A 17,726-nucleotide genomic window follows, 5' to 3' on the forward strand; every position below is an offset into this window, starting at 1 on the left:
TGTATTGTATTTTATCAAATATATCCAATGACTTCAACACAATATAGGGCACTTAAAACAGATATTTGTTGAAAATAAATAAACATTTAATTCACTTTACGTTAACAGATCTTAGCAATAGCAGTTTAGCTTCATCTCCGTTTTTACAACAATCAAAAGCTTTTAAAATTAGGTAGCACACATACGTCTTTAAGATGTCTATTTGATGTCATCTGCAAGTATTTGGAAAAAAGTGTTTGCTCACCTCAAATTAAAATAATCTCTTTAAATAAAACGGAAATCACTATACATGTTTGTTCTCACATATTTAAGCTACTAAATGAAGAAACAGAAAAAGCATATACCTGCCAAACTGTGTAGTAGGACAAACATTTAATCAAAAATCCAAAAAATCCAAATTGGACCTGCCAAATCTAGTACATCATGTAAGAAACGTTCCTCAAACGTCATGAATTGTAGTTTAAGAACTATTAGGGTAAAATTTAAATACACACTCAAATCTTACTTTTACAAGAAGACACATCATATGTGCATGCCTACTGTTCCTATCGGTGTTCGTTGTGGAGATGGCTATTTCACAAGCAATATCTAAAACAGTACAAATAACCATGTACACACATGACAGAGCAGGATAAATGTTGAATTCTAGGGCATAGACATAGACAGTGCAGAGGCGTCAGTGCTGCGGGGGTCCTTCACACCTACAATCAGGTCATTGGTTCTCTTAGTTCCTTCTACCAATGAGATGATGTCCACCTTCTCCACCTTATGGCCCATCTGTATGAGAGACTCCACGTCGGCCTGCATAAATTTAGCTGGACAAATAAAAAGACAGAATTAAGAAATTTCCTGTCATGACAAAAGATTTAGGGTTATAGGCTTGGAGATGATTTCTTTGTTAATTAGCATTTTTTATTAGACTCTGAAAAAAAGTATTTCTTAATCACCTGAGAGTGGGATTAAGCGGATTTGATTTGAAAATATTTTATAAAGTATAGTGCATGTTGAAAACATTCGGTTACAATTATTATCTCATTCTTGAGAGAGGTGGCATTTAGGGGATTTTGCATCTGAACTCTTCATATACTCATGCACAATATACTATGTGAAAAATTTGTCACATGTGTTATTAAATTATTTAATTCTTCAATTTATTGTGTTTATTTATATATTTTATGTTATGCAAGTCAATTTTTGTGCATACTTGGTTGAAAATTTGATTCCAATTGTTATAATCAAAAAGTTAGGTACTAAAATCTACATTTACACAATCACCTAAAACACATATGTTAGATTGAAAACCTTTAATAAAAGGTTTTGTTTGACTAACAGGTTAAATGCAGAGAACTTAGAGTCTACCAGGAGGGTGTTAGTTTGTATGAGAGGATGAAGCCTGCCGTAAGCTAGACTGTCACTCATGTTTTTGCGTAATGATAAAACATTAAGCAAAACCTGAAAGAAAAAAAACACAACAGATTTTAGAAGTAACTTTATTCTGCTATGATGAAGTTCAAATCATTTATCATTTATCTTCAAGGGTAGTGTACTGCCACAAAAACTTTACCTGAGTGATGCCACTAAGGGCCCGGTCACCATTAGAGGAACCCAAGGTAAGGTAAGTGCCACAAAGACCAATAGAGGGTCTTATTGCAACGGGAATTAGGAAGGAGGCGGGTCGCTTCCCTGGATCAATCCTGTTACGCTGATGATAACACACAGTTACATGTTACATATGAAGAGTTTGCTTCCAAAACGAGATAACTCTGTTTTTAACATTTTTGTTAAAACATGTTTATTATTATATTATCATGTTATTATTGTGTTTTATTGTGCTACTTAGCTGTATTTTTTATGAAGGCTAAAAACAAAACGAACCAACTGCAGTTTGATTGATATTAATTGGAATGCACAATCAAAAAAACCAGAGTTATCTCGTCATATATTTTTTAACTTAGAAAACTGTACCATCTGTTCATGTATCCTAACCAAATGTGAAAAAGTATTATGAATACTTAAAGGTGCAGTGTGTAAATTTTAGCAGCATCTAGTGCTTGTCCGTTAAGGGCTTCTGTAGAAACATGGCAGCACAAAATGCCAACTTCCATGTAAGGGGACCCTCTTTGTATGGAGATAAAAAGGTCTCGTTCTAAGTTAATAAACACATTATGAAAGGGCTTTATACACCCCTGATAATATAGTTTTGTATATTATTTTGCATTTCTGTCAAGAGATCTTTCTAAAAATTACACATTGTACCTTTAAAGTGAATTCTACTTATATAGAGATAACTCTGTTTTTAAGTGCATTATCTAATAGCATTTGCTAAAGATGTATGTATATGTGTATGTACAAGTATGTATACATGTGTATGTGTGTATTTATGCATGTATATGTAGGCTTTGTATATGCATGTATGTATGTATATATCACTTGTTCATTTAATTTGTTGTGATTTTAAACATAGTATAACCTTTTTATCCTTTGCTTATTGTATTAATAATTCTATTGTATTATAACAGTTTTTATTTTAGGATGCCTTATAACATCTGGCAAGGGAACTGCCCATACACAGTAAAAAAATATCCCATCTGGTTAAAACACAGTGTCAGGCATAATGCAATCATCGATCATAAGAAAAATTTCAGACAGGGGTTGTGTTATTGAAGTTAAATTTTTTTTTTTTTTTGAGAAAATTGCTTTACACCACATTGCATTAAATCAACTTGCATAGGTCACAGAAGTCACATTATTTATAAAGTATGTGTTTGTTTATGTCATATAAAAAGCATGCACTTGCTCTAGGCATACCGGATTGAACTCTGCTGAGCCGTGGGTTTTATTGGGCCAAGAGAAATCCAGAATCTGACTATTAAGGAGAATCCCAGAGGGTGTCATAATATAACTTCCGAATGGCCGGTTCAGTGAGCTAGGAATAAAATAAGCCAAATTAACTTATTATAAGGGTTTTCTGATTCATTCAGCAATGTAACGTTACTCACCTCATAACAGATACTATCAAATCATCTCTGCCCATCACCATGACCTGGCTGGCGACAGCGTCCCTCTGCAGCTCATATGATGGTGTGAAATGTTGAGCGAGAGACGCATGCGAATCGTTAATCATTTGACGAAATGCAGCAGCCTGAGTTTTACTGAGAAACCAATGACAATATAATTTTATGTTAGTTATGTTAGGATTGTAATGTCGCTGAAATTGAATTTCCTTGTTGCCTTAAGACACATTGTGGGAAGTCCTGGGGTGTGATATGCTACTCAGTCTAAAATGATTTTGGTAATTCAAATAGTAACACCTCTCAATAATATTGTATTTGTTATAATAACTGCCAGTGTACATCATTTTACTTATTACACGGTTACTTGCCACATGGGTAAATATACATACCCGTCAACATTGGGTTGGGAATAAGGGTTTTAGATGGGTATGGTCCCCCCTTCCCCTCTGTTTTCACTACTACGCAAGGAAGACTCTTGAATGGTATGCCTTGTATCACATATTTTCTATGGCTCTCTTGCATTTGCAAGGGATTTGTTATACACATAGGTCATAGACATTGCATTCCTTAACACATTTTAAGAGAAGCAGTAAAGCACATAAAGCAGTGGTTCACTTCCCAACATGCAAAGTTATAAAGACTGCACACCCCACCACATGCACTCAGCATGCACATACAAATGTGCAAGTTTGTGTAAGCTTTTGTAGCTTTGCACGCAGCTCGTCATCCACCTTCACCCTCTTTTTCATCTTCTTTATCCACTATTCTTCTTTTTGTTTTATTGGCGGATGTTCTTTGAGTCAAATGTTACAGATATACTGCTGCATTCTTTACCGAGAGTGAATTTAGTAAACATCAAATATGGACATGTGGGATTTCTATAAAAAGATAAAAATCCGGAAGAAATGCAGGAACTTATTTGAACAGGATGATGGTGGGATAGAATGTAAAATACAGGAGAATCCCATAAAAAAATGGAAGGATTGACAGGCATGTGAATATATGATAACAAAATATTAATTAAAAATATATTTACTTTTATACTTATTTGCTCATATGTGTGTTATGTAACTGATTCTAATACCCGTTTTTACAAAAGTTTCAGATTTTCACTTAGTATTGAGGAGAACATTATTCACATCAATCACCTGAGCATCTGTGCCACAACTTCTGAAACAGAGCCATCAAACTTTGGGTCTCCAAGTCCACTAGCCTGTGACAAGGCGATCTTCAAAGACTACGACAGAAAATAAATATCAGAACTACATGTACAGCTGTATATACAGTGGTGTAAAAAAGTGTTGGCCCCCTTCTTGATTTTTTTGCATGTTTGTCAAACCAAACAAATTTAAATATTAATCAAAGATAACACAAGTAAACACAACATTAAAACATAACTTATCTGTGGTTTATCACAACTGAGTTCAGTTTCCCTAGCCATAACCAGGACTGATTACTGTCACACCTGTTCAATCAAGCAATCACTTAAAAAATGGACCTGCCTGACAAAGTGAAGTAGACCAAAATATCCTTTAAATGCTACACATTATGCCAAGCAGGGAAATATTGTATTCATAATCCCGGATGAATCGCCTGCGATTATGAATCTGATATTTCCCCACTTGTCAGTAAACTACGGCTCTGTGTAGTAAATGCCGCTCCATCCGAAAGCAGCTGATGGCGATTTATTACTAATCATCAAGAAACAGGCTTTACTGACGAGATGCGCATGACAATCACGTGTGATTTATCGTGCAGCCCTACAATAAATCAATAATTTTTAAATCAATCAAAACCATCAAAACATGTAGTACCTCAGCTATCCAGTGGTAAACTGTGTTCTTCGGGACCTGGTTTGTGATGTTATATCCTTCCAGGATGTTTAGAGCTGAGAGGAGAGCAGCTCCCGCGTGGGGTGGAGGGACAGCTAACACCCGGTAACCTACCAGTGGTAGTAAAATAAAAAGGATTACGTAGTGAACTTCACAGCAACTGCATCAGCGCTGAATACCTGAGGTAATTTTATGTTATAGACCTCGCAATGAGCTTCTCCACTGTCATTTCAAGTGCGTGTGCATTTGAAGTTCAAATAGATTTGATTGGCTGTCAATGGTTTATTGTTCATAAAGAAAAAAAATAACTCATAAAGTGATCCCAACAATATCGTTAATTGTATCTTTATACAAGTTTTCATTATAATGTGAATGGCCCTTAACACAAGCAAGGCACTGATGAACACCATAATAAACACAATGCAGTTTTCCCAACAAAATAAATTGTAATAACTTACAAGAGAATCAACAGATCTTTATCACTACCCATATGTTGTTATCACTTTATTAATACTCTGTCATTAAAGAATGTACCCAATTCAAGACCAAAGAGACAATATAAATCTAGTTTCACCTCGGTTTTCATTGTTGCCATGTTTTTAAACCTAATTCGGTTCAGATACAATGGGTCTCATTCACTAAGCATGCGTACGCACACATTTGTTCGTAAAATGTGCTTATGGACTTTTAAACTTAGAAATCATGATTCAACAAAAACTTTCATACTAAAATGTTTTTTAAATGTATTCCAAAACGCAATAATCATGAACAATGAAACAAATATATAAAATATATAACACATATAGATTATAGGGTTCTTTTTCCTTGTTTGTGATTATTGCGCACGTGTGGTCTAAGTTGTTCTTATGTTTTTGCAAACATTTAGAAGAAAATTGAATATAAAAGTTTTTGTTGATTCATGATTTGTTGTTAAAAATTCCGAACACACATGTCACGAACAAGTTAGTGCGTACGCATGCTAAGTGAGTGAGACACACTGATCTTTACCTTTAATTTAAATTCCACACTATACACAACCATAAACACATAATACATGACCATTCGAGCACACCAAGCATGCGCATAAAAGTGTAAAATAACGTATTACTCTAATAACAGCTTAATTGAAGATAAGAGCAGGCTTCACTCAATGTGTCTAAACTTAAACTTTAAGTGCTGGCCTAAATAATTTAAATACATAAGATAAGAAGGAGGCTGCACTATGCATAAAGTCTTTGTTTTTCATTTAGTTGCCTAATAATTCTGCACAATAATATTTGCCTAATAATGGTGTACATAGAAATATTCTCTTAAGAAAGCCAAAATTTCACTTTTACTACTTAAATGTTCAGGTTTGAGGGTTTGTTAACATTTTGAATTGACTAAGTGCACTGTAGTTGTACAATAACAAAAGTAATCCTCAAAAATACAACTTGCCTAATAATTGTGCACACGGTGTATAGCCTATATATTTTGTTCATTGTTTCAGTTGTTTGTATTGTTTGTATTGTTAAAAAGCATAAACATTAAAGGCTGATTTGAATTCCCATCTGCTGGTCATAATAATACGTGTATGAGAAGAAAAAAAGAAAAAAGGGGGCGGCGTCAGGCTGCAGGTTGGGTTCGGGCAGATAATTCACGTTGATGTGTCGGGTTACATCGTGTCCGGGCTTTAAAAGCCACAGGCCGGGTGGGGTTGTAATTTTCAGGCCTGTTGAGAACTCTAGCATAGTCTAAAAGAAAGGCGTAAACGTGGCAAAAGTAATGCGTTTTAAACCTTAAAGCCATTAATGTAAACATGACCTCAGTAATTATTTAAAATAGATGAGTGCACTTACCACTAAAGCCTTAATTACTACTACAATGAAGTGCCATTTATCTCAGTTTCAGTGATTGTGAAAGAATCGCATTGTGTCATTGTACAACAGGTCAAGCTAAAGTTTTTAGGTTACACAACTGTTTGGACTTCTGTTTCATGAATGTAGAGTTAAAAATCTTATTTTAATTGTCTTATTATGTCTAAACTGCACAATCTCTTCTACTTAAATATTTTAGAGATATGCAATCTTTCTAAGAGTTGCATAATAACCAAAAAAAAAATGCATATTTACCCTGATAAAGACTTTGCAGTGGTTTTTGTAGAACAGTGGTATAGTTCAGAAAATCTTCCTCTGTCAGCACACCTCCTTTCGCTTGAACCTTATCACAAAACAAAACAATCAATCAATTGCTAATGTTGGTAACATTCATGCAGTTGATCATTTATTAAAATATGAATAAGTGCTTGTGTGAAATTGTCCTAAAGCCTTGGACGGGGTTTAGACATACCACAGATGCTATTTCTTTAGTCAGATTCCCATTGTAGAACTCTGAGATCCCATTGATTGCAATCCTGTCTAAAATGTCAGCTAAATCCAGACGTGTAGTGAAAAGTCCTGCTACTGGCGCCTGTCCATTTGGCAGGAAGAGATTTCTGAATGTATCAGACACATTTTGGTCTTTCACTTCAGACAAAGCATCAGCTGTGAAGACATTTAACAACATTTGATGCTATGTGAATCTCATTAGAGTGAACTGCTCTTACCAACTGATGTTAATGGAAAGAAGAGCCACAATTAAATAAGTATCTTTAACACAGATGTGCCACATTCTCAGCCAGTTCATGTGTAACGTTAAATCCATTTCTGGCAACATCTGCAGCCAAAGTGATAAGCTCTTTCCACTGCATTCTAGAAAAGAGGAAAGTGTTCAAATAAAATCAATACATTCATCAACTCAAGTAATTCGACTTTAATGCAGAAACTTTCAAAAACAATCTGTTTAAAGCGCTCAGCTGATGTGATAGATTTAACTATGGCTGTTACCACAGATCTAACTTTAGATCTAGCTCACTAGATCTCTCTCATGTCAGGAAAAATGACTTTCCCTGTCCATTACTCAAAATAGTTTTACAACTAGATACAACTTTTATGTAAGTTATGCCACAACACAGATACCGAGATGAATGAGAAAACAGCAGACAGGAGATGTAATAATAATAATAATAATAATAATAATAATAATAGTAAAGATGATCTATTGAATAATCTTAGTTATGTTCAATGCTCTTAGCTTTTTAGTTTAGCTTTGTCAATGGTCGGACGTCTGACCAGAAGCAGATTTAGGGGATGGTATTATACCAAACACAGACAGTGGAAGTTTCACAACATTCTCGTTAATAAAAACCTTGATATGGAGACCATTGGAGACTCACATTAGCATTAAAAGACAATACTGCGCCAACATAAGATACATAACAACATTAGGAAAGTATTATAAAATAGAATAACTAGAGGGAAACACAAACACACACACACCAGTTGCTTTTAAAGGGCACCTATTATGGCCCTTTTACAAGATGTAATACAAGTCTCAGGTGTCTGTGAAGTTTCAGCTCAATACCCCACAGATCATTTATTATAGTATTTCCAAAATAACCCTATTTGGGTGAGAGCAAAATGCGCTGTTTTTGTTTCAGCAAATGAGCTACAGCTCCTTAATTCATTAAAAACAGATAACGAGCGCTTTCAGTTAAAATAAATGTGATCAATACAGTCTGAGACAATAGTATCTCACTATTGCCATATTGTGGACAGCCTAATGGTGCATTTACACCAACCGCGGTAGAGGCGTGAAGCGCAAGTGATTTCAATGTTAAGTCAATGTGGAGACGCGTTGACGCGCGTCAGGAGGTCCCGCGGCGCGGAAGAGGCGTTCGGCGCGGAGCGGAAGACGCGTTTCCGCCTCATTCGCGCGTGAAGCTCGCGTGAAAGGCGCGAATTGAGCGTTGTGCGCGGTACGCGCGAATGGTGCTATTGTGCATTTTGCGTTTCACGCGAATTTGCGGCTAACGCTCGAGTTGAAAATTTTTAACTTTGACGGAATTTCGTGCCGCGTTAACCAATCAGGAGCCTGCTTGCTGCTGTGGTGGCAGTCCCGCCCGGAGTCACTCACTCAAGCAGTCACTCGAAGTTATATGACACACGTTGTTATTTCTATAGAGGAGACAGGAATAAAAAGGACCTCGCTTGGAAGAGTGTCAGTAAGGACTTTGGGCAACCTGGTACGTTGTAATACACACTTCACTTTTGAGTCAAGTGACGTTTATTCGACCCGCGCCGTTTATTTACCCCCTATAGTAAGGTTACCCAATACAAACTGGTAACTCTCTTGATAAATGCACAATCAACATCAGTCATCTTGCAAACAGACACTCGCACAGCAGTTGCCCCTCCCACAAGAAGCGGATTTTGCCTCGGACGCGCGTCAAATGCTTGCTTTTTCCGCGCGTCTTTTCCGCTCTACACGCGCGAATGCATTCAAAGTGTTCAAGCTGCAAACTAGGCGCGGTAGACGCGATTTTGACGCCCAAAACGCGTTTGGTGTAAACCCTGCATAAAACTTGCTGAGAGTAGAAACTATGGTAATGCAGGATTGTAAGTGGATGGGGCTTGACATTAGATGACCTCACATTGGTAAGAGAATCAAAGCGGCATGTCTAATGAACCTTTATAGTTTAATGAGGATTAAAAAAACAAGGAGCGGGTGGATTTGTTTCATCGTAGGGTGGTCAAATATTGCCAACACACATTTGTGTCACCTTGTTAAAGTGGATTTTGCATAATAAGTGCCCTTTAAGAAACTCAGATCCTAAGATCAGTTACATGCGATTATATGCTATTTTATATAAAGATATAAAATAGCATATAAAAGATCCATAAAGTTGCAAAGATTAAAGTCTCAAACCCAAACATATTTTCTCTCTTAATCGTTTCCCCGCTATTGACAAGTCAATTTAAAGAAAACGTTTTCCTGCCAACGAATTTCATCACCGATTAGTTGGTCTGTGACGTCACATGCTCCCGCACCACCGTCTGCCAACATGCACACACGTCAGGTGCCGTTTCTTTATACAGCGAGAGATGCCTGCTCAAAGTCAGTCACACTTTATTCATACAATGCAAGCTATTTTACGCCATAGAGACAGAGCGCAGTTATGCACATTTGAAAAACACGCCCACCGGGGGGGAAACAATCCAACCGTCTCCATTGACTTTGTATTGCGAGAGGCCGCCTCCTTGTCATTTCTGGCTTATAACAAAAAACAGAATAATGCCTAAAAGCTGCTGTGAGACAATATGTACAGCTAACAAGCCAAAGAACCCAGAAATACGTTTTTATAAATATGTGGTCACAAGACATGCGAGAACTAATGAGATTTATGGTTTTTAAAGTGTTGCCATATTTAAATTTGGAGTTGTTCCTGTTTACATTATATCTGCATTGCTGCGATGGCTAAATAAAATCAAAATATGAATTGTTTACTCTCACAAACGTATCGTTGTACTTTAGAAGACATTTATTAGTCTACTCGAGTCATATGGATTATGATAGGTGTATGCACTTTTTGAAGCTTCCAAGTAGAGGGCTGCATTGGGGTTGTGCTCCAGCGGTACCCCAACCAAGTCTTGGTTACCAGTTGGATTTGGCGTGTAACAGAAATGGAGTCAACACATGAAGTAGAAAATAAAATTAAGCCAAATACCCTTGCAACTTCAGAGAGTACAGGCCCGAGGGATGCTGTTATATACTATTTGCCTCACGTCTGAAAGAACTGAAGAGCACTATGATGTCGAAAGATCAAGCATGACGTATTCGAAACTACCGCCCAAGTGTTTATAAGTGTGGAGAAGAGGACTGTTCTGACGTTGTTGTATGTGGAATGAAATTAATTAATGTCCTTATGTTAGTTTATTGTTAAAAATGGTCCGCAAATGTACCTTTTGGTGTTATGACGCATTACGTTAGGTCGCCCTGGTGCGCCACACAGAAGTGCAAGACGAGAACGTTGTGATTTTAAAGTACTTTTTTCCTGGCCAAAAATGGCAATCGCTTTGCTAGATAAGACCCTTACGCCTCGGTTGGGATCGTTTAGAGACCTTTGAAGTTGAGTTAAAACTGCAATTTTACACTTCATTTAAACCGTAAAGTGTTGGGGTCCAATAAGTCTTTTAAAATGAGAAAATCCTGAAATGTTTTCCTCAAAAAACTTATTTTCTTCTCGACTGAACAAAGGAAGACAACAACATTTTAGATGACATGGAGGCGAGTAAATTATCTAGATTTTTTTTAAGAAAGTGGAATAATCTTTTAACAGTTTAAGGAACAGTATGTAGGATTGTGGCCAAAGCTGGTACTGCAATCACAAAACTTGTGGCTAAAACTGGTACTGCAATCACACAACTGGTGGCCAATGGACAAAATGACAACATAAACATCAGTTGAGGGCTGCAACTCCACTTTTTAAATGACAATATCCTGGCCAGACAACTGTTGTCAGTGGTACAAGTATTTAAAATGAAAAGGATTTCCTAATGTCTAGTGACATATCAGGGCCATTTTATGATTAATTGATATACATTTCTTACATACTGTTCTTTTAACTGTTCTTTTTTATTAATCCCTTTGTGCGTGTGTATCATGTAGTATACATTTGAAACTAAGGTGCAGCTAGTTGTGTTTTTTTTTGTTTAACGGTTAATGTTATAAAACGCTTATAAAAAATACTCAATGTTTTTGTCACATGTGGCAATTACTGTAGCATTAGCATTACTACTTATTTGAACGCAATCATGTTTAATGTCTGTTATTCTGGAAGTTATTTTCAACAAATGTTTAGTTTGAGGATTTATGTACATTTTTCACAAGCTCTGTGAAAATCTGTGGGAGCGGGCGGGAGTGGAGACAAACTTTGAGAGTGGAACACACAGGTTGCAGGAGTGTGCAGATTTAAGAAAACAGCCCCGCGCAGAACTCGACTTCCAAGCACTGATCCCTGTTTAATGCCATTACAAAGCCAAGAACTCAAGTACTTAACACTCCTAGTATATTATGAGCTGCAATGTGGAGTAGCCTTTAAGCTTAAAGTCTTTGACTAAAGTAGTTGTAACTTGAACTCTACCTTCCATACAGCTGATGAGCTTGATGTAGGCCACTCAGCATGCCTGGAACAGCCACTAGCAGACCTGGCTAACAAACCAAAGACAACAACAACAACAACAAAAAAACATTATTGTTCATAAATACTTGCACTATTAAAATAAAACAGTGCAGATATGTTTGTAAAAATACTTTCACTTATTAACTGGATTTTTTTGTACATTTGTCTTCTGAATGAAATTAAGGAAAGAAGAAAGCTGATCTTAATAAACCTTTACCCTTTGATCAACATTTAACATCAAATCTTCGTGGATGGCAAATGGTGCAGTCTCACGGAAATCAATGACTCTGCTTTCATTCTTACGGATGTCATGGACAAGCATCACGCCACCACTGAGAATAAAGTAAACAATGGTCACTTATTGTTTTGGATTAAACAACCATAAAATCCATTTATCCGTGTTTCTCACATGTCTTCCTCCAAAGCCTTTAAACTCTTCTTGATTTTTAATTTTTAAAAAGTTTCTATTTGAAATCATCAAAGAATCTTTTGTAAGTTATGAAACTCAGAATTAGCATTCTTACCCTCCGATGCCTGAGGTGTGGGGGTGAATGATGCCCAGGCAGAGGGAGGCGGCTATCGCAGCATCTATGCTTGATCCTTGTTTGCCCAGCACATCAAAGCCTAGAGATGTGCAGCGTGCCACATCTGTTACTATTGCAGCTTGAGTATACACCTGAAGATGTTAGAGACAATTGCAAAAAAACACACATTCAACTGTGGGGAGATTAAAAGGGTGTATTGTCCTACAAAGAAACCAGAAATAGTTATGCGACCCTGAACAGTTATGAAAGACAATCAAAAACTAATAGTGGTGTTTTCAAAGCCAAGCATAGCTATTTCTCTTGTGCATACTCATGATTATGATTGGAAATAAACAAAATTGCAAAAAATTATAGAAAACTTTAAAAAGAAAAATGTTTTTTTTTTTTTAAATGCTGGTAGTAAAATTTTTTATGTTATTTTTCCCAATATTATTACAAAAGCATTTTTGACAGAGATTAAGATTTTTTTTTTTACAGGAAACTTTCTTTGCTTCTACACTAATATGAGGGGAAGACTGACAGTTTATGTTCCAAAAACGCTACAGTCGCAAGACTCATTTTAGACCTGACTAAGCCCTGTTAACCATTTTTAGGAAATAACTAGGGCTGTGACAGTCTTTATGCCAACCATGTCATCGCGGTGTTGCACGTATACAGTTTTAAAGGTGTACTAACGAAAACAATTGTGATAACAATTGGTATTTCTAGGCTATCTTTAGCTGAGATTGCTTTTATTGATATGATTGTGTGTTAATACACAAGATTCTCAAATGGCATATGGCAAACCCCACTTTTTTGCATTTAGCAAACTCACTTCAGGTTCAGCAATAACTCTCGTTTAAAAACCAAACTTTTATTAAGTATATTAAAGGGGACATTTCACAAGACTTTTTTAAGATGTCAAATAAATCTTTGGTGTCCTCCGAGTACACACAGTATGTTAAGTTCTAGCTCAAAATATGATATAGATAATTTATTATAACATGTTAAAATTGCCACTTTGTAGTTGCGAGCAAAAATGTGCCGTTTTTGGGTCTGTCTCTTTAAAGTGCAAATGAGCTGATCTCTGTACTAAATGGCAGTGCCGTGGTTGGATAGTGCAGATAAGGGGAGGTATTATCCCTTCTGACATCACAAGGGATGCCACATTTCAATTACCTATTTTTAGCATGCTTGCAGAGAATGGTTTGCCAAAACTAAGTTACTGAGTTGATCTTGTTTACATTTTCTAGGTTAACAGAAGCACTGGGGACCCAACCATAGCACCAAAACATGGACAAAGTCAGATTTTCATTTTCATGTCCCTTTTAAGTTCCTATATGGCCATTCTTGCATATAGTCTTTGAACTTAAGCTTACACATGTAAAATGTGTAATGGTATGTGATACCTGTCAGATGTCCTTATTTCAATGTTTTACAGACTGTAGTGTGTAGTTTTACTTAACATTTGTAGAGAAAAAGACACATGTCTGATCATTTCAATTTTTTTTAAATTAAAGAGGTCATAGCGTGAAAATCTGACCGTTTCCATGTTTAAGTGCTATAATTGGGTCCCCAGTGCTTCTATTAACCTAGAAAACGTGAAAAAGATCAACCCAGTAAGGTAGGGTGCACACTAAAGCTTTTTTGCCAGTGGCTGGCGAATGTTTTCAATTGTTTCCAATGAAAGCACAACGCTTTTCAAAAAGGACAGCAGCTGGCATTTTTTCCGCGCTGAATGCCGGCGCTCAGAAAAATATTCAACTTTGGGTGAAAAGCTCAGCTGGTCAATGTCAGTTCTCACACGGCCATCCAATCACAGTGAAAGAGGAGTGGGACAAATATCACAACAACCAACCGGTGCATCGTTCAATGACTGATAAACAGAGCAGAAGTATCACAGCAGTTTTAATTTTATCAAACCACCATCAGTGTTGGCATTTGATCAGCTTATTTGCCTTTTAACGGCACAATAGGCTTTATGCCCAGCTGCACTACTTCCTGAACTTCAGCCAGCTCCTTTTTCCTGTCTGCTATTATTGGACAAACTGATTAATCCAGGTGTGTCTGATTATTGTTGTTGTGACTAGGTCAGGCAAACCTGTAGGGGTGTCAACAATAATCGATTCGGCAATGCATCGCAATGCGCGCATGCACGATTCAGCATCGATGCAGCAAAGTGCCATAATCGATTATTTTCTGGCTTCAAGTGGACAATAAAGTGGTGAAGTTTCAATTACTTCCGGGGGAATAACAACAACAATTAAGATGGCTGAGGCAGAGAGAGATGACAGTGATAGACGGATAAATAAAAATGCACCCTTTTCCACCGAAAGTGGACATATGGGCACATTTCGGATTCTACGAAGTTAATGGGAAACTAGACAAGACTTACGCTGTGTGTAAATTCTCATCTGAGGTATATAATTGTCATTGTCTTAAAGCTGCTAAGCTTCCGTTTTTGTTGACAATAGTTGCACTTGCCTTATTGTGTACAGTAGAATTCTGATGCATCGCAATGCATTGTAGAATCGAATTGAATTGAATCGTTACCTGGTGAATCGTAATTGAATTGAATTTAATTGTGAGGGAAGTGCCAATGCACACCCCTACAAACCTGGATTAATCAGTTTGTCCAATAATGGCAGACAGGAAACAAGGAGCTGGCTGAAGTTCAGGAAGTAGTGCAGCTGGGCATGAAGCCTATTTTTGCTCGCAAAAATATGACTATTTTAACATGCTATAATAAATTGATCTGTGGGTAAAATGTATGCACTCTGGGCACACCCAAAAGTTGTTTTACATTTTAAATGTTTAAGTTATCCTTACAGGAGTGAAAGTGTTAAATATACCCTGAAGCACAGTATAAAACTTAAATGACATATTAAATAAAGGACACTGATCAAAATGAGAGAATACTTTCAGACATCTCCCAGTTGTTGTTGTTGTTAATCTGGCACCTTGTGCTAATTTTCTTAATTATCTGACAAACCCTGCTTAACTGGCATAGCTTTAATTGTAATGTATATTTTCTCCTCCGCTGAACTATTGCTTTAAAGATTTCACTGCACCTGTGGGTTCCCAAAGTAGATCTGCATTATGAGGGCCATTGTGACCCCAGTAGCAAATGTCAGACAGGCAGTGATGATAACGGTGAGGCCATCTCGTGTACACGCACATTCTTGTGCCAGTGGGTCCCTGGTGGTCTCTCTCAGAGGAGTGACGTCATGGCTTCCCAAGTCAGAAGCAGATGAGGCCATGCGCTGCAGTCGAGCTGACTTTAGAAACAAATCAGGGTCTAGGGAGTGAGTGATAAGAAATTAGAAAACTACATGAAGCAAACAACTGGATAGGTTTAGGTAACAACTGATCAATCTGAAGAACTATAATGCAATACACTTGTATTACCCGTGTCCTGCTCACTGAGGAAGTTGTCATCATCTTTGCGTGATTTGAGGGTATTGTCTGAAGAAACCACATCATCTTCTGGTAGTCTTGGGAAGCTAGTGATACTCATATAGTCCACAGGTGAGTAAGCGCCGCTTAGGGTTGCATCCTTTTCCACCACAGTCACACCGGCATCAGCCGCTGGAGTGTACATGTTTTACCTGAAATCACAACGCCTCTGACACATGACTGATCTGAAATAAGATTTCAACTCATAAATGTTTATAAAAAAAATCTTTAGTCAAAAACGCAAATCTCCTTCCTTCCTCAAAACGATCTCTTTTTACTTCTGGTCATATGGTATGGCAGGCGGCTGGGTCCAAGAAAAGATCGCAGCGATTTGCAAATATAGCAACATTACCCAACTTCAAATAAGACAATCGCTACTTCCGTTTCATGGCGACTTTAAAATTCAACAAATATAATACACAGTTTAACATGACTAATCTGTAAGGAATAATTGACGACGGGCCATTGAATTATAAGAAAATAATGCACACCAAGCGGAGCGGAGTGCCGTTACACCGCAGGTGTGCATTATTTTCAAATAATTCAAAGGACCGGAGTCAATTATTCCGCTTATACCACGGTTACCACAAACATTGCTCTGGTGCCTATTTTAAAGACATTTGAAAAGTTAGGTGTGCGGTTTACAGAAAAATAATCAACACCCATAGAACATTTCTCAGCCAATCAGAATGCAGCATTCGACAGACCCGTGGTATAATAAATTATAATATTGTCATCATCTCCAATACATTAAACACATGAATAATCTTAAACAGAATACATGTCATTTGACATGATAACAATTAATTTCTATGACAAACCACAAATCACTCCATATTTTTGTCTTGTTGCTTTGGAACAATAAACAATTGTGTCCAAGTGCTAGGCTATAAAAATCTAATCTAATAAAAAAAATGTAATTTAATAATGTGTCTGGTTTTTAAAAGCATAATGATTGCTTGAGGGATGTTTATATGTTTATCGCTGACAGTCTATAGTCAATTTTGAAAATTCAATCTGATCCTGCTTGTAAAAACCCAGCTCAAGTCATTTTTTGTGATTTAATGTTTTCTAAAAATATCCAATACAATGTAAAGATAAAATGTAATGTTGACATCTGGTCAAACATAGAAATTAAAGTGAAATGAATAAGTAAAATCAAACTTTAATCTCATCGTTAGATATGAGACTTTAGCCTGGATTTCACAAATAACTATATGTACAGTAAAGCAGCATGCTAGTATGAAAGCAGACGCTTCATGGATTAGCCCTCTTGGCGATATCACTGTAATAAGCTGTTTTATTCTGATACATCTAAAAATATATATCAACGCAAAATAAACAGTGTCGAGTAAAACACAGGCATCGGATAATACACGCGCTATTCATCAAACACAAACATACGACATCACTGAACAGCAGGATCAGCGCGACACGTCAAATATGATAAAACTATCCATAAACACACATCGGATATTCCGCGTACTCGTTGCATTCATACAAACACAGAGCAGAAAACCTGAAGGATTATATCTAAAATATGTACGACTGAATATATGTCTTAAAAATGCACCACTTGTGTTGCCACAAGCTTGCTAGGCGACGCGACGCAACGTCTGCGTACGAGACCAACAAAATAAAACAATAAAGCATTTTAAACCCCATAGCGTCTTTATGTTTTAAACAGTGTTTAACATCCTACTCACCTGTGCAATATACACTTCAGTTCCTTGTCGCATATGAGCCCATGGAAATGACGCATGCGTACCAGCTGATTCGGTCGTGATGCTCCTCGATCCTGCAGAACAGGTTCAGCAGCTGAAGAGAAGGTGTGGGTGTGGCTGTTGCTGTAATTACAACG

The 17,726-nt window shown here is 36.9% G+C and overlaps 1 protein-coding gene across 2 annotated transcripts; it reads right to left on the reverse strand.

Annotated features, from left to right (window-relative positions):
• Positions 1 to 64: 64 nt before the first annotated feature.
• Positions 65 to 17,726, reverse strand: LOC129431198 (glutathione hydrolase 7). 2 transcript variants are annotated; one of them, XM_073874793.1, is made up of 16 exons: positions 17,572 to 17,726; positions 15,818 to 16,017; positions 15,481 to 15,707; positions 12,410 to 12,561; positions 12,103 to 12,217; positions 11,847 to 11,914; positions 7,498 to 7,575; positions 7,175 to 7,364; positions 6,958 to 7,045; positions 4,829 to 4,956; positions 4,163 to 4,251; positions 3,000 to 3,152; positions 2,809 to 2,926; positions 1,565 to 1,702; positions 1,349 to 1,452; positions 65 to 811 (listed from the first exon to the last, which is right to left on the reverse strand). In XM_073874793.1, exons 2-16 carry the CDS (start codon positions 16,008 to 16,010, stop codon positions 646 to 648), a joined length of 2,007 nt encoding a protein of 668 aa, XP_073730894.1. In that variant the 5' UTR covers positions 16,011 to 16,017; positions 17,572 to 17,726; the 3' UTR covers positions 65 to 645. The 2 variants fall into 2 exon arrangements, with proteins under 2 accessions (XP_073730894.1, XP_073730895.1); XM_073874794.1 differs by lacking the exon at positions 17,572 to 17,726 and adding an exon at positions 17,352 to 17,531.

Source organism: Misgurnus anguillicaudatus, chromosome 13 (genome assembly GCF_027580225.2).
Source record: "Misgurnus anguillicaudatus chromosome 13, ASM2758022v2, whole genome shotgun sequence".
Lineage (NCBI taxonomy): Eukaryota > Metazoa > Chordata > Actinopteri > Cypriniformes > Cobitidae > Misgurnus > Misgurnus anguillicaudatus.